This window comes from Megachile rotundata, chromosome 5 (assembly GCF_050947335.1).
Source record: "Megachile rotundata isolate GNS110a chromosome 5, iyMegRotu1, whole genome shotgun sequence".
Taxonomy (NCBI): domain Eukaryota; kingdom Metazoa; phylum Arthropoda; class Insecta; order Hymenoptera; family Megachilidae; genus Megachile; species Megachile rotundata.
Genome location: NC_134987.1, coordinates 12,065,071 through 12,088,119, shown reverse-complemented (window position 1 = coordinate 12,088,119; position 23,049 = coordinate 12,065,071). Strand labels below are relative to the sequence as shown.

General features: G+C 35.0%; 1 protein-coding gene and 1 long non-coding RNA gene across 3 annotated transcripts in view; one reads left to right on the top strand and one right to left on the bottom strand.

Moving 5' to 3' along the window:
* The window catches only part of Fhos (Formin homology 2 domain containing), a 284,475-nt gene that overhangs the window by 210,456 nt on the left and 50,970 nt on the right, over positions 1–23,049 (top strand). For both annotated transcript variants that reach the window (XM_076532146.1, XM_076532145.1), the window contains exons 6-8: positions 4,564–4,669; positions 20,104–20,617; positions 21,849–22,111. In XM_076532146.1, coding sequence (XP_076388261.1) covers positions 4,564–4,669; positions 20,104–20,617; positions 21,849–22,111 — 883 coding nt within the window. The remainder of the gene's footprint in view (positions 1–4,563; positions 4,670–20,103; positions 20,618–21,848; positions 22,112–23,049) is intronic.
* Positions 20,810–21,852, bottom strand: LOC143264544 (uncharacterized). The gene is made up of 3 exons (XR_013038288.1): positions 21,328–21,852; positions 21,093–21,229; positions 20,810–21,017 (listed from the first exon to the last, which is right to left on the bottom strand). It is a non-coding gene; the product is annotated as an uncharacterized LOC143264544 (long non-coding RNA).

Here is a 23,049-nt window from a genome sequence, read left to right as displayed (position 1 = left end):
TCTTTGCTTTAGTATCGTAGAATTAGCTCTCACTGACGCACCTGACAAATAAATCACATCACCAGGTTAAACAAGTGAAGTCATGTGACCACTTAAGTTTAACTACCAAGTTTGTACAGCTACAAACTGATGCTACATTCTTACATAACTTACAACATAAATCTCTTTTTATTTATCCAAACAAAAATATTTCCATTCAGAGAGATCATAAATACATCACGTGCAACGAAAAGTTACATAAAACTTTTACCGTCAATAAAAACGTGTCAGTTTCTTTCTTGGTTTCTTCCAATCAGAGCAGGAACTAATCACGTAAAACCGAATTCGTTCGGAGAACTCGAATGGTTTCGACCCTCGCCATTCTTCCGCTGTTCGCAATGTAGGAGCTTGTTTATTCGAGTCGGAGTTTTCTTTATTGTGTTACTGGTAATTAGATCTGGCAATTAGCCGGTCGGAAGAAAAATTTTTCTCCGCGATGTTCGCTCGGCGAAGCTTGAGAAACCTTCGGTTAAAGGAAATCCCATTATACCGGAAGCTATCGTTCTTGCCGCGTAAATGATGGATGAGTTTATTGTTGAATTATATTAGAATCGTGATAAATGGAGCGGACGTCAAACAGCGTCAAGCGTGTTATTAGCCGAGGGTTCGCCGTGATTGTTTTATCGATAGACGATCGTTTTCGACCAACTGTTTTTATTCCTTATATATTGTTTTCCTAATTCACACGTGGAGGCATTGTTTAACCGTTCGTTGTTAACCGTCGTTAAATTCGATACTCGTTAAGTTTGTTCAGCGATAATCGATGCATCGATGACGCGTTTTCGTCGACAATGCTGCACGTCGTTAATCGTAACGCTAGTGAAATTCAATAATGGTAATGTTGAACAATATTATCCTGCGCTTTGGCTCCGCGTTTATTATTTGCCCTGTTAACAGGAATATTAGATTACCGTTACGTTATGGGCTAGTTTGTAGACAAAATCAAATTGTATTTACTAATCTAATGGAAAACAAATGAAACGGTAATTACGTCGTTATTTGGACCGACGGTTTATTTGGCCGATTAATATTGTCCGGTTCAGTGCTGTGCAACTGAATGTAACTTGCTGTGATGAACAGAAGGACGATGTAATTAGTGGGTATAATAGATTCCACACTTTGAACTGTGCAAATAGTTACTTTTATATATTTTAGAATGTTGCAATTTTTGAACTTTAAAATCATGTATTAGAATTTTTTAAAATAAACCTTAGCCCACAAAGGATGACCTCAAACCTTCAAGAAAGTTTATTTCAAATGTTTAGTTCAAAATAACAGAAAAACGTTTACCTATCCCTGTGTTTCTAATTTGACAATAGGAACCTATTAATTCTCGTTACATAGAACTTAAAGTCCAAGTATCATGCGTCGCCAACTCTCCGGACCAAATTCCTGTCAATACAAAACCTCCTCAATACAAAACCTTTATATTTCGAATCAGACACATCGTTAAACTTAAATTCAACATCCTTTGAATTGAAAAACGAGACTATCAAGTCCGTAAACGAATAGTCCTCGAATTCTTCCCTCGACACCTTATCGTTTCAATTATCAGGCTGACTAGCCGTGAAATTAATTACAATGCTCCGTCCTCTACGGAGAGATCCTCTGTCTGTCCAGGTTCCCGAAATGAGTCTGTTCTGTTCGCAGGACGGATTTATCGGGTGAATCGCTGCCGCAACGTTTAATTTCGTTTCTTAATCCTTGGAGCCGAGTTAATCGGCTCTGCGTTTCAGATTCGAGGCTAAAATTTCCGGTGCTTCTGCAACGCTCGTCCAAAGTCTGGCCGCAAACAACGGACCTCGAGATATATCGCGAGATTGGGCCTCATACTAGGTCCTCGAGCAGGGTTACTCGAAAGCGGAGGGTTTAATCAAACTTCCTAGATTTTCCATTATGCCCGCGACTTCGCGCCATAACTAATTCCATTTACCTCTTCCGGGCTGCGGATGGCTTAGCCGGAGACCCGGAGATAAATCGCGCGGCTCCTGAACTCCTTCGGGATCGGATATCTGCGACTCTGTGCCGTCTCGTTCCTCTTATCATCGGCTCCTTTGCACACCGGAAATTTTGTAACTGATAATCTCTGTGATCTCTCATATTTTATGTGTGATCCATGAACGGTGCTACTGGGTTAATTCTATTTTGGAAATTTGGTAAGGGAAGTTTAATTGGTAGTTAATTTTCTGCTTTGAGCATTCGTTTTGCGATTTGGATTAGTAGATTGTGTAGGACAATGTAGCAATATTTCATATTACGAAGTTTGCAAACTACTAAATAGTCAATACAAAAATGTTCAAATTATCAAGCTTGCAAATTGTGAAATTATTAAGTGCTCAAATCACAAAATTTCTAAAAAGTCAAGTGTTAAATTTTCAAATGTTCAAAGTATGAAATTTCTGAATTTTCGAAGTGCCAAATCTTCAAATGTTCGAATCACAAAATTTTCAAAAACCCAAGTGCCAAATTCTCAAATGTTCAAACCACCAAATTTCTAAATATCCAAAGTGTTAAATTTCCAAGTATACCAATCAGAAAATTTCCAAAAACCCAAGTGCCAAATTCTCAAATGTTCAAACCACCAAATTTCTAAATATCCAAAGTGTCAAATTTCCAAGTGTTCCAATCAGAAAATTTCCAAAAACCCAAGTGCCAAATTCTCAAATGTTCAAACCACCAAATTTCTAAATATCCAAAGTGTCAAATTTCCAAGTGTTCCAATCAGAAAATTTCCAAAAACCCAAGTGCCAAATTCTCAAATGTTTAAATCACCAAATTTCTAAATATCCAAAGCGCCAAATTTCCAAGTGTTCCAATCACAAAATTTCCCAAAACCCAAGTGCCAAATTTTCAAACATTCATACCACCAAATTTCTAAATATCCAAAGTGTCAAATTTCCAAGTGTTCAAATCACAAAATTTCCAAAAACCCAAGTGCCAAATTTTCAAACATTCAAAGTACCTTTCTAAATAACCAAAATACTAAATTGCCAAATTTCCAAATTAAAATTATTTCAAACCTAAACTAAGCTAATTCTGCAACATCTCTTTTCCTCCATGCCCATATGACCATTAAAATATTATCGAATAGACTAGTCTTTCGATAATAAAAGACTTGCCCAATTTATTTTTGCCCCACTTATACCAACGATTTATTAATTTCGGTTCAGCCGGAATCAGATGCAACAATTCTTTGTTCGAATGCGAAATACATAAAGGATAATTGTCTGCGGATGAGTAATCGTCATTTGATACGACGAACAAGAGTTATTGGAAACAGTATTCTGTTTTAAAGAGGTCGTTCGTTACATGGTAATTGAGAGACGTATTATGTCGATTATTGGGCAATTTGTATGGTGTTTTATCTTTAATGCTCCGGACGCTTGTTATTTCGTACTTGAATAGCGTATCATATTGATTACTAGGTAATTGTATGGTTCTTCATCATCGTTAATTTGTTTTGCCGATTTTTTTTATTGACTGCCATATATTACCTGATCATTGGGCGATGGTATACTTGTGTATATAAAACGATTCGAATCACGAATCTTATATACGAATATTTGTATTACTATTGCAAATTTTTCAAATAATAACTCTTTTATTTTTACTCCAGTTATTATTTATATTCCAAATTATTTTTATATTTTTAATTATTCAGTAACTGTACTATTTAATGACTGTACAAATTTTTATGACATATGTGTGCATATGTGTATTAATAATATTCTTCCTAATGTAATAATAATTATTTTTAATAGTCACATTGGGTTAACCACTATAACATTTGCATTGAAACAGATATGACAAAAGCTCAAATCGATTTATAAAAAGAAATTTTTTAAACATTAATGTGTATAATGATCCTTTTTTATACAGAAGCTTTGTTTTCAAAATATTTATTTAACATCAATAATACTGGAGATATTTGAAACGATAGTAGTTATTGATAGTCTCTGGATGTTTATACATTTATATTACATCGAAGCCTGTAAAATATACGTCCATATATTCTGTATAGAAATCCGCGGTCTATAGATTAGATGATTTATGTGGGACTCTGCAGACTTCGGTGTATTATAAATACGTAAACATTCGCTGTCCGTTGTATTATTTTATATTTTATATCTTTTTCAACTGTTTCGCTACTTTCTAAATATAGCACTGAATAAATAAAATAGTTACTTTCTCAACATTTCGATTAAAATCATGGTCTATAGACTACTTTCACGTTGTGAATTTTATTCATCCTACAAACGCTATTTATAGAATATAACAAAAATTTGACAAGATTATAAAGCATCGATATTTATTACTTGATACGTAAAAATAGTTCAAATACTCGGTTTTTGCGAAAAGCACCCGTTTCAGTTGTAACGTTCTGTAATTTTAGATTATTTAGATAATTGCGCATCTCAAAGCGTTAAATTAACAGCGAATAAATTCGAAATAGAGGAGAATTAACCGTGTAACCGGTATTTATATCAACAGAAGTGGTATTTACCATAGACTTTGCTTTTGCAGGAGGACAAAGACCTGGTGCACGAGTTTGTACAAAATGACGGGCTTGCCTGTCTCATCAAGGTTGGCAGCGAGGCCGACCAGAATTACCAAAATTACATACTACGAGGTGAGTATACTGACAATTTGTCGATAAACTACAACGTGTTCCGTGCATAGCGTTGCTTAGGCTTCTGAATGACGTATGTAAGATGTACTCAAACTGTGACAGTGTTTCTCAATCGTTTCCACCTCCCCTTTCCCTTACATCATTATTAAGTCATTCAAATATTTAGCAAATTGAAGTTGCACACTTTTTAAAATATTTTGGAAAAACATTTCATAAATGATTTTATGAAATTCATTTCATGAATTCAACTGTGTTTATTGTATGCAAAATGAAGCTGCAGTCGTATAAATAAATTAAGGGCATTTTAATCTTGACCAACAATTAATTGAGATGATTATTGATTTCTAATGTTGGACTAATACCTAAAATTAACTAAAGTCCACCTTACTTATTAAATTCTTTTACTAACTGAATGTTGTGACCAAATCAAATGTGGTCACTAACCTAACCTAAAAAGGTGTCAAGTATTAAAGTATACAAAGGTCTTAGGTATTAACAAGAAATTGTTTACTGTAAAATATGAAGCATGAAACTAGTCGTTCAGTACCAAACTTTGATACTGAAAATTTGTATCAAACGAACATAACCTAAATGGTGTCAAGTATTAAAGTATATAAATGTCTTAAGTATTAAAGAAAATTGTTTACTATAAAATGTGAAGCATGAAAGTCGTTCAGTACCAAACTTTGATACTGAAAATTTGTATCAAACGAACCTAACCTAAATGGTGTCAAGTATTAAAGTATATAAATGTCTTAAGTATTAAAGAAAATTGTTTACTATAAAATGTGAAGCATGAAAGTCGTTCAGTACCAAACTTTGATACTGAAAATTTGTATCAAACTTGATAGTTAAAAGTTAGGTGTACCTGCAGATCCTATGATGATAACTTGACTTAATTTTGGAACAAGAAATGAATAATAAATATTTTTGTGACCGACTATACCAATTTTGAAGAACGATACGAGACAGCTGGAAACTGGACGCCGTTAAACGATCGGTTCCGCAAAATCTTCAAAACCCCCATAGCGATTGGTATCAGCTATCACGTTGTTGCTCGTCACGTTTCGCGTCGAAAGCGATTCAAAGTAATCGATAGCCGTCGACGTGGCTCGGAAAAACGGTCGAAAGAAAGCCCGTCGGCAAACAGAGCACGGCTAATGCGGATCCACGTTGGTATCAGTTCCATTCTATCGGAATTAGCGTTCATGGGGTCGAGCGTGATCCATAATAGCGCGAGTGCACTCGCTCGGAGATTTCTTCGGCGAACATGGGGGCGTCGCGTCGCACGTCTGCGACGCTCCCTCGTAAACACCGATAAGATAATAGCGTCGTAATGCAGCTAACACCTAACGAGAGGAGCATCAACGGCTCCGGGAAACCGAGGGTGAAACTAGAAGAGCAAGTTATTTCCTTTTTCCACAGTTTCTTTTCGACGATCCTGTAGATAAAAGTGCCTTTTCGATGATGAAAGATTTCGGGAACACTCGCCACGAAATTAGAATCATTTATTTTTATCTTCTGTCATCTCTCACTTTACTGGTCCATTTCATATTTTACTATTTCATTATTTTTATTAGTCTCGACCACTCACTGTTTTTATTTTTTACTACTTTTTTATTGATACATTATGGTTTACTGTTTTGTCATTTGCCTGCTATTACTGTTACTTCGTTATTTCATTATGCTACTATTTTTATTTGTTTTATTACTTCGATGTATTTTTATACTGCCATTTCGTTAGCACTTGAAATGGTTCAGAGGACAAATATTCCTATGAGAGCTTGCTTCTTTACTGGTTTATTGTTTTACCTCTGTTTCAGAATTTTTACCATTTTATTACTTTATTATAATCTTCTACATTTTTACGATTTCATGATTTCTATCTTTTTATCGTTTTATTTTGATATTTTATTATTCTACCGATTCATGAAATTTTTCCTACAACTTCATTATCCTTCTCTTCATTATACCTTCATGTCGTAAGTATTTGTAAAATCATCATTTAAAATAATGTTCAATAAAAAGTGAACGATCGTACGTCGCTGGTTAAACTGTCTTACAATTAGAGAAGTCAAGTGTTAAACTCTTTGACGGCACATTTAGCATACATATTAAAATGCATATCTCGAAGTATATTTATTTAACTCATAAACACTATCAGAACATTTTCGCGTATCTACCTATGTACTCTGTGTGAAACTGGTGTCGGTATGACGGAAGATAGACGTCTTAGCACGCTGCTGGAACAGTTCCGTGAAAGCTGGTTGTTTACAAAAGCAGCGCGTGTAAGCGGTTACTCGCGGTTCTGCGAAACCGCGACGCGTAGCAGATTATGAATGCACCCTTTGATCGCGTTTCGAGTGCTTCGCCGCGGCGCTCGCTGGCTCGAGTGCTTTGTAAACCTCCGTCGAACGAACAACGCGCAAGAAGACCAATTCTCTCGTCGTTGCTTGGACTAGTTGCAACGCAACCCACTTGTACATACAACCTGATCTTTCTCTCCCTTTCTCCGTTGCTTCGCTCTTTCCCGCCATAGGTAACGAACGGAACCGCCTCTTGTCTTCGATCTTCCGAGATTTCGAGTGCATTGTATACCGAACGAGTCCTACGGGAACTCCACGAGTTCAACTTCTGCTTCGAGAAAAACGGTACTACGGTTTCCTTCGGGGATAGGACTCATTTTTGTCATAGGTCGATCGATCGTGTGGATCTTTTCATTTTTTTTTATGTAGTTTGGAGTTAATGAGAGCAGTTATATCCGATGTAGTTTCTCGTTGTGATTGCATGTCTTTGTTTGAAGACACAAAGAACTAATGTCCACATGATATTGAAAAATGTCGCTTCATCGGATTTTTATAAATAACCTCAAAATTTTTGACAACTCCTCCATAGAACAGTTCCTTAAACTTCATTGGATGTGTCAGAAAAAAAATTGCTTCCATAAGAAACTTTGATAATTTTCCAACTCGATGCAAGATAATAAATACGAGTATTAGGTTGAAACAATAGAATCTGATGTAAACGAGTCATGGTTAAATTATGAAACACACTTGGTTCAATTTTTCGCCTCGATAGTTCAAAAACGAATTAGACCGACGGTGGTTGATGGAGGTCCTTTTACGAGCATTTCCAGCTCGGAGAAGGAGCGAGTGGCGCAGACAAGAAGCTCAGCGGTTGTCCAACCGAGTCAATTAAGATTAAGCGAATATTGAGCAAGCAGGCGGGCAGGCAAGCAAGCAAGCGGTTCCGATAAGCGTCAGGAGTGGCAGATAAGGTAATTCATAAAACAATTTGGCAGTTAGGTTTATCTTGCGCATAAATCAAGCAGCGTTTCACGGTGTCGCCGGTTGGAAAGGCCACTCGGGAGGGTAATGTTAACTGTCTAATTTAAGGGGAGCTCATTGCGCATTCCTTATCTCCGGGTAAACAGGAAATTTATTAGGAGCAAGCTCCAGCGAACATCCAGCCTTATAATCCATCGTTGGGGAACGGTAGAGACTGTTGCCGACGGTTTTAGTGTTGTCAGACTCGCTTGATTACAACGATGCTACGCTTTGCTATTAGCTCATTAAAGTGCCGACGCTCCAACAGTTTCAGTTTGTTGGGCTAACGTTTCAATGGTAACTTTGATAAGATGTTTCACTGTGACTTCAGGCAAAATCGACGCTGAACCACGAATCTCTTCGTCCTGGGAGAAATTGTATTATATCTCGCTTACCTGATAGTTGGTCAATTTGGATTCATTTTATGGGTGGTGCTGATAGTCGTTGCTGATTGGATTATCGAAAATGTTTGGTTGGAATGTGGGAATTTTGAAATTTGTTAGTTTGATCATTTTGTATTATGGTAATAAGGCAATCTGATAGTATGATCATATGATAGTGTGACAGTATGACAATATGACAATGTAACTGTATGACAGTGTGAAAATATGAGAATATGACAATGTGACAATGTGACAATGTGAGTATGTGACAATGTGACAATATGACAATATAATAAGAATATGACAATGTGACAATGTGAGTATGTGACAATGTGACAATATGACAATGTAAGAAGAATATGACAATGTGACAATGTGAGTATGTGACAATGTGAGTATGTGACAATATGATTATGTGACAATGCGAGTATGTGACAATGTGAGTATGTGACAATGTGACTGTGTAACAATGTGAGTATGTGACAATGTGACTGTGTGACAATGTGAGTATGTGACAATGTGAGTATGTGACAATGTGACTGTGTAACAATGTGAGTATGTGACAATGTGACTGTGTGACAATGTGAGTATGTGACAATGTGAGTATGTGACAATGTGACTATGAGACTATGTGACTGTGTGACAATGTGAGTATGTGACAATGTGAGTATGTGACAATGTGACTGTGTGACAATGTGAGTATGTGACAATGTGACAATATGAGAATATGGGAATGTGACAATATGACAATGTGACAATGTGGCAAAGTAACAATGTGAGAATGTGGGAATATGATAATGTGACAACGTGAAAATATGTTAATATGATGACTTGACAATACGACAATACGACAGTACAGTAGAATGATGGTATAATAGCACAACATGATAATATAGTAATTAGAACTTTTCCTCACGTTCAAATTTCCAAATCTCTTCATCTGCCTCTAACCATCAAATAATAATCACATTTTCTTATAATCACAAATTGTTATTTACATCAAATATTCATCATTCCTTGAACCATCCAATCCCTCTAATTATAATATTATTAAATCTGATTCTCACGTTGTATACGAAGCTACCGAACGATAATTAAGAACTAATTAAGAGTTAAACTAGTCGATCTGCAGTGATTTATTCATACGATATTAATGTAATTCAGACTCTGATTTCCCTTCTACTCTTTTTCGCTGTCCACAACGGCAACCAACATGTTAATCAGCAACAAAAAGTGTTTCTCTGTATTAAAGGTAGCGAACTAGGCTAAGAAATACGTAATTGAGGACGCGACCATAATTACGTTGCTACACGCGAACGAGGTACCTGCTATGGTAGCAAATTGCCATCATAAAACTATTAATAAATGCTTACACTCAACGAGGATAGAAGATGATTGCCATGAGATTAAATCTTTTGCTTGTCTGTCGTAAAAAGCAACAATAAGTCATGTAATTTCATTTTCTTGATTGATAGCACTTTGGTACGGACGGTAGACACACGTCGTTTGTAATTTTATTGTGCTTGTAGTCGATTATGTATAACTAATTGACTGGTCATTATAACTAATTTCTAATGTTCGATAAGGCTTATATACGTGTTTACACATTAGCTTTAATTACATTTCGTTTTTACTGATTTATTGATTTTACTAATATCTCTTTAGTTTCATTCTTGATGTTGGATTAGAAAAAGTTACTCTAATGTTGCAATGGAAGACCTTGAAGTTTCGAAAGATTCTCGAGATCTAAGAGTATTTCATTCAACCGTTTATTTCATTTATATTCGCTAGATATTCGCTTAAATAAGATGTAACTAATTTACTTGTGCATCTAACATAAAACACCTGTTCGAATTAGAGCGATTAAACCTCAACTCAGATTTGCACAAGATACAAGTTTCTGGCAAAAACACTCCTCAGCGTTAGAACAATATGCAAAAGCGTTTTCAGGACGAACTTGACACCAAAATGAACGTCTCCCGAGAAACTAAATAATTATGTCACCTGACCGTGCCAAAATAGTTCTCGGTTCGAGAACCTGAAGGTGATAGAAATGTAACATCAAGGAGACTCAATTTTGCGTCAAATATTTCGCAACATGCTGTTACATATATTTTAAACAAAATCAAATAATTAATCGACCTTTATTTACGCGAAATATTGAACGTGAAAATAAATTGTTTATTTACGTACCTACAATTGAAATGCAATTTTGAATCATATATGAACGAAAACAGAAATAAGTACAGTACGTTCCGTTCTCAATTATTTTGTCGAAGCTAATTTACGTGTGATTGTATCGTAAATATTTACGTAGGTCGCAATAGATGGTACATTAATTGGGAATTTTACGTATTTTAATATTCGGACTTGACGACCTCTTTTTGCTGTACTTCATAATGTGAAATTCACAAAGGGGCATTACTCTGTGCTAAAGAGCTCAGGTCTGGATTACTTCTTGCGCCGAACCTTTGACAAGATTATTGCGACATTTCAAATATTAAATGCAACATGCTGTGCAAGTGTTTGTAGAAATTTAATTAAATCAGGGTTAGGAATATAATGGATCTATACAATAATTTGCTGTCTTCAATATGAAGCAATAATTACTAACAGTTATTTATTTAGTTTGAAATGGGGGAAGTTGCAGATCTGTGAATTTGGGAATTTAGGGATTTGAGGATTTGGAAATTCGGGAGCTTGGGATTTTGGGAATTTGGGAGTTTGGAAATTTGGGATATGAAGATTTGGAATTGGGAAATTTGGAATTTGAAAATTTGGGATATGAAGATTTGGAATTGGGAAATTTGGAATTTGAAAATTTGGAATTTTGGGATTTTGGAATTTAAGGATTTGGAAATCTAGGCATCTGGGAATCTAAGGATTTTTAACTCTAGGGATTTGGAACTTTAGGGATTTGGGAATCTAGGGATTTGGAACTCTAGGGATTTGGGAATCGAGGGATTTGGGAATCGAGGAATTTGGGAATCTATGGATTTTGGAATCTATGGATTTGGAACTTTAGGGATTTGGGAATCTAGGGATTTGGAACTCTAGGGATTTGGGAATCTAGGGATTTGGAACTCTAGAGATTTGGGAATCTAGGGATTTTTGACTCTAGGAATTTGGGAATCTAGAAATTTGGAAATTTGAGAATTCGCAAATTTGTAAATTCCCACACATCCAAATTTCCAAATCTAAGAAAATAATATTCTCTCCTACCACTTACAAAAAATAAAATAATCTAAATTTCCCATATAATCACAAAATTCACATCTATGCCTCTCATCCTTCTCAAAACCCCTAAAAATTCGTTTAATATTTTTCAATGCCGATGCTCGCTGAAACAATAAAACGAGTATCCCTCGTATTCTCTTCTCTAGCATCAATGCCCGGCATAATCCAAGGTGCTCGTAGAACTGAAATCCATATATCGGCGAACATATCCTCTGCATTACCCGGAAATTTATTATATTTTACTACAAGGCAGACCAGATTTCATCGATCTTCTGTCCGATCCGAGCAGATTCGCGCATTCGCAAGCAGGGGGTCGTAGAAACCGTGTTTCCGGGAGGAGCGCTCGGATTATGACTCTAAATCACTGGGGGAAATGTTCCGGTGCCGTTGGACGCAATGTCGTCGGAGTTTCCACCTATTTTTTTCCCTCCTTCTGCTTCTCCAGCAGCTTTTTTTCCCCGGTGCTCGTTTTTCCTTTTTCACCGACGAGAGAGGGCGAAAAAAACGAAGACAAGGTAACACGAGAGCGCTTGCCGCAACGTCGCGAGCTTGTCGGTGGATTTTTCACGTGGAAAATTATGGCTGCTTCTCCCCGTGCTCTTGCATTAATCCGTGATCGTGCGACGCTGGGAAAACGCCTGACTCTGCTCTGGGTGAATTCAACGGTTCTACCCCGTTCACGGATTACGATATCGCCGGGCAAAACTGGCCCGATAGTCGATGATTGCGCCGCTACCGCGTTTCTAATTAGATTTCCTGATCTAACTTATGACCGGTGTAATGATAACGGGCCAGCTAATGATCCTGGCTCGCTTAAATCGCTTCACAATTATTGTCATTACCTGCACGCCGTTCGACCGATCACCTCCAATGGCGCGATGTCCGCTGCGCTGTTACGAACGTGACGATTCTCTGCGTCAGTGACTCTCAAGCTATTTTTATATTTTCAAGTTTTTTATTATTTTTATATTTTCAAGATTTAGATTACTTTTATATTTTCACATTTGGGTTGTAAAATTTTCAAGTTTTAGATTTTTATATTTTCAAGTTTTAAAATATTTTTCTATTTTCAAGATTTAGGATATTTTTATATTTACAAGTTTTAGGTTATTTTTGTACGTGTAGGTTTTAGGATATTTTTCTATTTTCAAGTTTTAGGATATTTTTATACTTTCAAGTTTTAGAATATTTTTATATTTTCAAGTTTTGGGATATTTTTATATTTTCAAGTTTTAGGTTATTTTTGTACGTGTAGGTTTTAGGATATTTTTCTATTTTCAAGTTTTAGGATATTTTTATACTTTCAAGTTTTAGAATATTTTTATATTTTCAAGTTTTGGGATATTTTTATATTTTCAAGTTTTAGGTTATTTTTGTACGTGTAGGTTTTAGGATATTTTTCTATTTTCAAGTTTTAGGATATTTTTATACTTTCAAGTTTTAGGATATTTTTATATTTTCAAGTTTTGGGATATTTTTATATTTTCAAGTTTTAGGTTATTTTTGTACGTGTAGGTTTTAGGTTATTTTCATATTTTCAGGTTTTACGTTGTTTTTATATATTCAAGCTTTTTAGGTTATTTTTATATGTATAGGTTTTAGGTTATTTTTATATATTTAAGTTTTAGGTTATTTTTCTATATGTGTAGGTTTTAGGTTATTTTTGTATATTCAAGTGTAACGTTATTTTTATATTTTCAAGTGATAGGTTATTTCAATTGAAATAATCCTTTAGTGAGGACACAAAAATAAATAAACTTCAGTAATATTTTAATATATACAAAAAGTATTTCTTTCTTTAATAACCTTCGGTATACGTGGTGCTTCCAAGCTAGTAGTACTGAAAGAAAAAAAAATATACAAGAAAATTTATTCACAGGAAGCTTCATTATTAATTCAAGAAAATTGAATTTGAATTTTTCAAGCAGTTTTAAAAAAGTTTGTTTAAAATACAAAAAATAACAAAAGCAACAAATTGATTGTTAATTATCAGTCAGCAGACATAATTCAGTAAAATTAATATTGACACATTTTTGTCTTCATTATGTGTGTTCTTGTGATCATCCAAAAAATATGAGAATTTAACAAAATTTTTGGCCTTTATTCCTTTTAAATTTATGTAAAACGTAGTAACAAATCAGAGCCTCAAATGCAGTAACATCATAAATTGAACAAATCACATTTACAGTTAAAAATGATCATTTTTGTAACAATAGATGGATTAGACAATATCTAAAATTCCCTATTTTTACACAATAACCCAAAAATAACGCAAAATATTTGAAATCACGATAACTGTACAAGTTGAAAAACACTGTTCGAAATAATCCCCCATAGAGGTTAACGTTAATATTCAACACGCGATGTACGTAAATGCTCATTTCAGATTGGACACCTTTATCTCTTAATCCATTAACGCGGTCAGTCGCATTGGCCTGTCCTATTTTTGCCGCATGTAAACGGTTCCGTAGGAATTGGATTAAAAAATAGCTATATAAATTCCGACGACGAGAACGCATTCGAAAAATAGTGCAGCGCCATGCAAATTGCTGAAATTTACGTGGGTCGTGTTGTGTACGTTAAATCACCGCGTCGCGTCGTGTCGCAACGGTATAACAACGTGTGCTAAACTCATTGTGTCGTGTAACGTTTATTATTAGCATAATTACTGCATTAGCATGCCACTTTTTTTATTGGCGGGCCAACAATAAATCGCGTGTACGCCGGGAGTTCGTTGGATAACCACGATCGTCGCTTTATCGCGCGAACGATATTTGTCAACGACGTTTTTATTTGCAGATTTCGCGGGGAAACGAGAATGAAAACTGGGGAAATTAAATTTCGTTGACGTTTCGTGCTTTTTATCGATGGAATTTACAAGCACTGTTCGCGATTTTGTACTGCGGAAAGAACTTTGCTGCGAACACGTTTATGCAATGGCTGCTGTATATTTAAGATTACTTTAGATAATATAATTGGTTTTTATAGAAATTCAATTTTAGATACATAATGATTGCAGTGTAACGGTGCCTTGTAATAATATTTTCAATATTTTCTGAGAATGGAAATTAATCCTTTAACTTATGATTTTCTCAGCGAGTTAATTATTGTTGTAATATTAAGACAGACAAAGAATGTGCAAATGTTAGGGACGTTTTGTATGTGGCGATCATTGGTGGAGGAGTAGGAATTGAAAATAAACACGAAATTGAATTGTGATGAAAATGTAAGCCAGATTCGTTGCATTTTAACAGTTACGTGCGTCATTTGCGGCAGACGATATTGTAAGGCAACTTCCTAACCTCAAAAATTTTACATTATAAGAATTCCAAACCTTGTAAATTTTTAAGTTCCAATTTTGTGGAACTTAAAAATCATAATGTCTGAAAATTCCGAACTTCAGAAGCCTCAGAGTCCTTAACTTTAACAATTTTACAATACAAGAATTCCAAAACTTGTAAATTTTGAAGTTCCAGTTTTTTAAAACTTAAAAATTACAATGTCCGAAAGTTCCGAACTTTGGAAATCTCAAAGTACCTAACCTCAAAAATTCTATAACACAAAAGTTCCAAAGCTTGAAAATCCCTGAATTCCAACTTTCTGAAACTTTGAAATTCCAAAGTTCCAAATTTTGTAAGTCTCAGAGCCTCTAACCTCAAAAATTCCAAACTTGAAAGGTTCCAAAACTTGAGACCCCTAACTTCCACCTTTCCAAAACTTAAAAACCCCAAACTCCTAAATATTGTAAGTCTCAGAGTCCCTAACCACAAAAATTCTAAACTTCAAAGGTTCCAAAACTTAAAACCCCTAACTTCCACCTTTCCAAAACTTAAAAACCCCAAAGTTCCAAACCTTGTAAATCCCGTACCCCTAACCTCAAAAATTCCAAACATCAAACCTTTCAAATTATCCTAAAATTAAAATACGAACATCCCAATATAAAAAAGCTTCAAAAATTCCAAACCATCATTCCAAAAATTCCAAACTAAAACTCCCAAAATATCAGCCCGAATATCAATGAAATCGCAAAGTCACAGAAATTTAATTCACTTTAAAAAATGAACAATGTCCCAAATAACCCAGTTGTTGAACCAATCAGAATCGAGGCAGAATATCGGAAAAATATAAATATGCTCGAATCACGTGCTGTCACGTTCAACGAATGTTTTCAGCATATCAATTAATTTTTATCGAACGGCCATCAATTTTCTGCCGAATGAAATTAGTATCGCGTACTGAAACGGCAATTATAATAAATAATAAATAACAATAACGATGCAAATATATATATCGTGCGCGTTTTTTCAAGATATTTTAAGTATACATTGCAATTATTATTTTGATTTGTTATGATTGCATGCATGGAATTTAATGATCACCTTTCGATGCGAGACTTAACGACTTATCGATTAATGTCCCGCTGTTCGATGCAAATTATAATAGTTAGCCGATAATTGATTGCAAAATATGATCGTCCGAGTAGAATGAGTACATTCATGCTATTTGGCCGGGGATCGATTAAACGGAAATTTCCGACTGACTGATCTTTCCACGAGGAAAAAAAGTCTCATTCGATCGACACAATAGTTCCATTATCCTGCAATTCTGTAACGCGTTTTCGCTGATTTAACCCATTTGCATCGACGAACGCGTTCGCTCGTGTCACGAAATATCCCGTATGATTGTAAATCTCCGCTATTTCCCATAGATATTCCGATGAATGCCGAATCGTCGAAAATAAGAGAAAGTCACAGTAATCTTTCCTTGAATGCTAATTAGAGCGAATTTATCATCGCATACTTCACACCTCATTAACCCTTAACTGCTACTGTACGGTCCAGTACCTCACGCGGGAAAAAGCCTCGTAATTTTCCTCACAAGTAATGCAATAAGCATTTATTCCGGTAATAAAAATTTATAAACTGTCATTTTACCTCGAACATAGTATTAGGGGTATTTCAAAATAATTTCTTGTATTTTGCAATTTTTTAACGAAGTCCACTGATGTTTTTTTTTGTATTCGAATATTTCAAAATGTGTAAAGTAGAAAGTGTTTCAATATTTACATGTAAATGTATAAATTTAGAGGTATTTTAATTTGCAAATTTATACGTGTGCACGTTTTAAAGTTACAATTTTAAAATCGAATAAATTTGAAAGTTTAAAAAGAACATACGTAAATTTAAAAATTCTGGCATGTAAAAATGTGCACATATAAAATGAACTTTTGTGAATGGTTCAATTTCAATTTTTGAGCTCTGTAAATTCATAAATATGAAATTTTAAGAACACGTTTGAAAATTTGAAGATACAAAAATTGAACGGTTTGAGAAAAATTCAACAATTTCACAATTTAATGATTTAGAAATGGCCGAATGTGTAAATATAGAAATTTTTAAATTACCGAACTTAGTTTAGAAATTTAAATATTTAAAGATCTGAAAATTCTCAAGTCTGTAAATTTACAAATTATAAAATTCAATAGTTTAAAAATTTAATCATTAAAAAATTGTTAAATATACTAATTTAAAAATAACCCTACAAATAGTATTCTACTATACAACATGTAGTAACCTAATTCCAGTCCGAATTAAAACGTACTACGAATTTCACAATCCACCCAGTAAAACCAACACGATCTCACACGAAAGAAGTTCCACTCGTAAGATCGGATATTGATAGTACTCCACCCGAAGGATCTGATACAGAAAACACGAGAATCTACGCCATTCGATACGAAACACCTTAGAGTCTTTGAACTTGTTATAGGTTGTTCACAAATTACGGGTCTCAATAACGATCCTAGATCCCTACAGGATCTTGCTATCATCGTTATTGGGTCTTACTGGCCAAGTTTGTTCGTATCGAGTCCTGCAACTTCGAAGTCGTCGGTATCGAAACTCCACCATATCAGCATTGATTCCTTCGAATTTAGTAACATCGGAAACTACTAGTTTTGGATCGCGAAACTTTGCCTGCATTGTTGCAAAATACCTGACATTTATTTACCTCTTCTGTATTTTACTGTCTCGCTACTTTCTATACTGTTTTATTATTTTATTATTTTATTTCTATACTGTTTTATTATTTTATTATTTTATTTCTATACTATTTTACTATTTTATTATTTTATTTCTATACTATTTTATTATTTTATTTTTATACTGTTTTATTATTTTATTATTCAGTTTTAGATAGGTTTATTGAAAATATAATAATTTTTTTGATATTGGATCTTTGTTGACTTGACGACTTTATAGAATATTCATAGAGGAGAAAGTTTTCGAAATTAGCAATATAGAGAGAGGTGATTGCATTCAGTAATGGAAAGCATGCAAAGTTGATGATGTAAAAATTTCTACAATCTGCAATCTAACAATTTAGGAATTTCAAACATTTCTAAACTTGCACAGTTGAAGACGCAAAAATTTCTGCAATTTCTATTTAAGAATTTTGAAGATGTTTAAGGTTACACGTTTCAAAATTTGCAGTCTTACAAATTCTTCAAGTTCAAACATTTCTAAACTTGCACACTTGAAAACATAAAAATTTCTGCAATTTCTATTTAAGAATTTTGAAGATGTTTAAGGTTGCACGTTTGAAAATTTGAAGTCTTACAAATTCTTCAAGTTCAAACATTTCTAAACTTGCACAGTTGAAGACGTAAAAATTTCTGCAATTTCTATTTAAGAATTTTGAAGACGTTTAAGGTTGCACGTTTGAAAATTTGCAATTTTACAAATTCTTCAAGTTCAAACATTTCTAAACTTGCACAGTTGAAGACGTAAAAATTTCTGCAATTTCTATTTAAGAATTTTGAAGATGTTTAAGGTTGCACGTTTGAAAATTTGAAGTCCTACAAATTCTTCAAGTTCAAACATTTCTAAACTTGCACAGTTGAAGACGTAAAAATTTCTGCAATATCTATTTAAGAATTTTGAGGATGTTTGAGGTTACACGTTTCAAAATTTGCAGTCTTACAAATTCTTCAAGTTCAAACATTTCTAAACTTGCACACTTGAAAACATAAAAATTTCTGCAATTTCTATTTAAGAATTTTGAAGATGTTTAAGGTTGCACGTTTGAAAATTTGCAATTTTACAAATTCTTCAAGTTCAAACATTTCTAAACTTGCACAGTTGAAAACATAAAAATTTCTGCAATTTTTGTTTAAGAATTTTGAGGATGTTTAAGGTTGCACGTTTGAAAATTTGCAGTCTTACAAATTCTTCAAGTTCAAACATTTATAAACTTGCACACTTGAAAACATAAAAATTTCTGCAATTTCTATTTAAGAATTTTGAAGATGTTTAAGGTTGCACGTTTGAAAATTTGCAGTCTTACAAATTCTTCAAGTTCAAACATTTCTAAACTTGCACACTTGAAAACATAAAAATTTCTGCAATTTTTGTTTAAGAATTTTGAGGATGTTTAAGGTAACACATTTGAAAATTTTGAATATAACCTAAAAGCAACCTTGAAAACTTTGAAACTGCAATAACTAGTTTAGTTGCAATTTTCAATAGTTCAGCAGTCATCACCATCAACAGAGAAACATTAACAACGAAGTTTAAAGCATTCAACGTTCAATGGAAACCGCTTTATCGACAATAAGGGTTGTTTGCCGCTATTACTTATGCCTGTGCTTCTGCACGCTCGTTCTAGAGCTGGTTAACTCGCATATGCCGGTTGCACACCGAGCAAATTATAACTTTTGACACGGCTGTATAACGTTCCTTGTATACAAGTTGATAATCTGTTCGCGAGTAGTTATTGTTGCGTAACTTATTGGATTTTCTCCAGCAAAGTGGAGCTGCCTTTAATCGTGCTAGCATTGAACGATTTTTCAACAAAGGAGGTCCAAATGGTAGAAAGCAAGATTGTACGAGTACAGAGGTGCAATACTGTACCGGGTATAGGATAGACCAATCAGCTTATGGGAGTCTCACGTTCTGAAAAAGAGACGAAACAAAGTTGGCACAAAATCTAACGTTTCTTTAAATTTACTGAGAAGACTAAATGTTAGTAGTATTAAATTAGTTTTGTAAGAAAGTTCAATCCTTGTTTTGGACCTTCTTATTCAAACTTTGATTAAGTTTGAATTAACTGACCACTCACTTAGGTGTATAAATATACAGGTCAAACCTTATCAGATAGGACTTCTTATCAGAGAACAAATATTACTTAAAACCTCCAGGAATATTGTGAAAAGTACCAGAAGGTGGCTAACAAGGGTGTAGAGATGTGGGTTTGTGAAGAGCTCCAGCGAATAATCAATATAATTTAATAGATGAATTTGCAAAACTGATATATTATAATACAGTTCTCTAATATCCATCACATCCACCTGAAATCCAAAGACCACTAAAGATCTTAATAACGCTTCCCTGAAACTTTAAACGTGACCCACATCCGACGTGTCATCCGCGTTGTTAAATGCATAGCGTCCCCAGAATCGATTCAAAGTGTTTTGTCTCTGTTCAAACAGCTCTCGGCCAGGTGATGCTCTACGTGGATGGTATGAATGGAGTGATGGAACATGGTCAGACCGTTCAGTGGTTGTACACATTGATAGCCAGCCGTTTTCGTCTGGTGGTGAAGACCGCGCTGAAGTTGCTGTTGGTGTTCGTCGAATACGTGGAGACGAACAGTTTGCTGTTGGTCAGGGCCGTAAGATCCGTGGATACGTCCAGGGGCATGATACCATGGACAAACGTGATGAAGCTGTTGAAGGATTACGATGCCGCCGACACGGAGCTGCTGATTTATGCCACAACTCTGGTCAACAAGTGTTTGAACGGCATACCAGATCAGGATACTTATTACGACCAAGTGGACTGCTTGGAAGAGCAGGGGATCGAGGGTATCATCCAAAGGTACATGTCGAAACAAGGCACCGACCTGGATCTACTCAGACAATTCCAGATTTATGAGGCTGTGCTCCACCATGAAGACGGGAACGACAGGGGGTCGCCCATTCGACAGCTCGATGATAACATCAGGTATTGATTTTTGTATTGATGTCGCTGTTTATGGTTGTCTCGAGGTACTTAGAGTTTGATACTCGGTAACAAAAGTTTTATTACTGCTATGGTTTCTATACTATGTAAATTCTGGAAAATTATTAACTTAATACACCATTATATTTTCACAATTTGAATTTTTTAATTGATTTTAAATATTGAGTAGATCAGTCTGTTTGTAAATTCTTCTTGATTTTGAGTAATTTTTTTTTAATAAAGATTTTAATGACAGTTTTGATTTCTTCGTTCTCCTTTGTTGCATTTCCTTCATTTTTTTCTTGGTATCTTTCATTTTTTCTGTCTTCGTAAAAAAGTTCCAAATAGGTAATTTATCAAACAATTCCAATGGTCATTTTAATCACCGAGTGATTTCTGTCTTCTAAATCCATGAACAATTTCTGAATTGTTTTTTGCACTAAAAATTATGTAACTGTATATATACATTGATACATACCTTCATTGTTCTCCCCTGCATCCAAAATGTCTCATAATATTTCCAAAATAGTGACTTTCTGGGTGTACAGCAATTGAACTCACGGAATCAGTAGTATGTCCACTCGATTAGTCAGACATCAGCTCACTCTACTGAATCTTAGAAATTCAAGAGGAAAATCGATTTAAATGCCAAAATTTACATTTGATATTAATGCAGCATATATAGTAAGTTTTAAAAATACTTGTGTACTTACAGTTAATAGTAAATTATGATATTTAGATGTTTTACACAATCATTTCCTTATCAGATGCTGTCAAATCATACTTGACTAACGATTTACAATTTTTATCGGAATACAAATTTTTATTAAACTGTTTTTAGTATTTATTAACTATAAAGATGTTGTATTATATTATATTATATTAATTACTGTTATTTTTTATATCTGTGGAACATTTCCAAACTCTCAGGTTTTCAAATACATTTCTTCATTTATCAATGTTCAAACCCTTTATTTCTGAACCTTCCACCGAACTTCCAAATTCGATTTGATAACATAAATAGTTCCAAATGCAAAATTGAATGATCCTTAAATTAGAAAGAATATTTCAACTCGTAAGTACAGTATACTAATTTTGTCCACCACAATTTTCTCTCATCCAAATCTCTCCACATCCCAGCAGCGAAGAATATTTGACCCAAAAGCATCATGCAGCCGATCATAGCATAGTTAAAGGGAACAAGTTGTAAGCGAAGTTTCCGTGTGTCCCGCAGGAAGACGTTGCGGAATCGGAAGTCTCTGGTGGATTCTCACGAGCGTCGAAAATCCCGCAGACACTCGACGGGCACGTCTCCGTTGTCGATGTCGTTGAACGCCCGGTTAAGTCCACGGCTCAACCACTCGTTGGGTCTAAGCTCCCTGAACAGCACCCTGAACTCGAGTTTGCCCGACGACGACGACGAGTCGAGTAGCTCTCAAAGTTCGCAGGGTCATCTCGGCGAGGTTCAGTTGAACGGCAGCTACAAGGAGAACAAAGGTGAGACCCCGGTTGTTTTTCTTTCGCCCACTTTTCCGCCGCTCCGCAGACACGCAAATTTTCACTTTCGCTCGCGTACAACTCACGAACGCTCGCCACGAATCCGCTCGTTAACGAATCGACCGCGCAATGAATACGAACTTCGACGCCCACGAGCGGCGATTTCCGCGTTAACGGATCGTCCCTCTCTCGATAGAAGAGACCTTGCGGTTTTCAGTTCCCCCGTGCGTTTCGTTGCGGATGCAACGAGCACACTCGGGGCAAAAAGCGCAGTTTCGTCGAAGGGGCCCGTGATTGAGGACGTTTATCCCGTTCCGGAAAACGGATACTTTCGCGCAGGGTCAAGTTTAGTTGCCGATCGACGGATATCGGATCGCGACATGATCGACGCGCGGACAAGGTCAACGCGTTGCCCTTCACTCTGTCATAAATGCATTCCATTCGATCGATAAGGTAAATCTTATTATCGGAAACAGTGTAAACAGTAAACAGTGTATTAATACTAAAATCGGCTGGTGACCGATTTACGGGATTTGTGAAGGATCTCTCTATTGACTTTCATGAGGATAATGTGCTGATAACGTAGAGATGTGTGGAGATAATGTATTACTAGAATTATAGTGTATGTTTGATTATGACTTATGGTATGTTTATTTTTTATTTCAAATTGTATGTGGATAAGCTAGCTGGTATGTTTATTTTTTATTTCAAATTGTATGTGGATAAGCTAGCTAGTCATTCCTTGTTAACGTAGACAAATTTTTGTCAATTTTTTTAATCATCGACTGTAAGTTTCTAAGAGATTAGACTTCTACTAGAGTCCTCAAGTGTACATTGAATGCTGTAAGATATGTTCTTACGCTTAAGATATGTTCTCATACAGATCAATCCACTCAACTTACACATACATGATGACTTGTAAGGTAGCTTTAATTTTG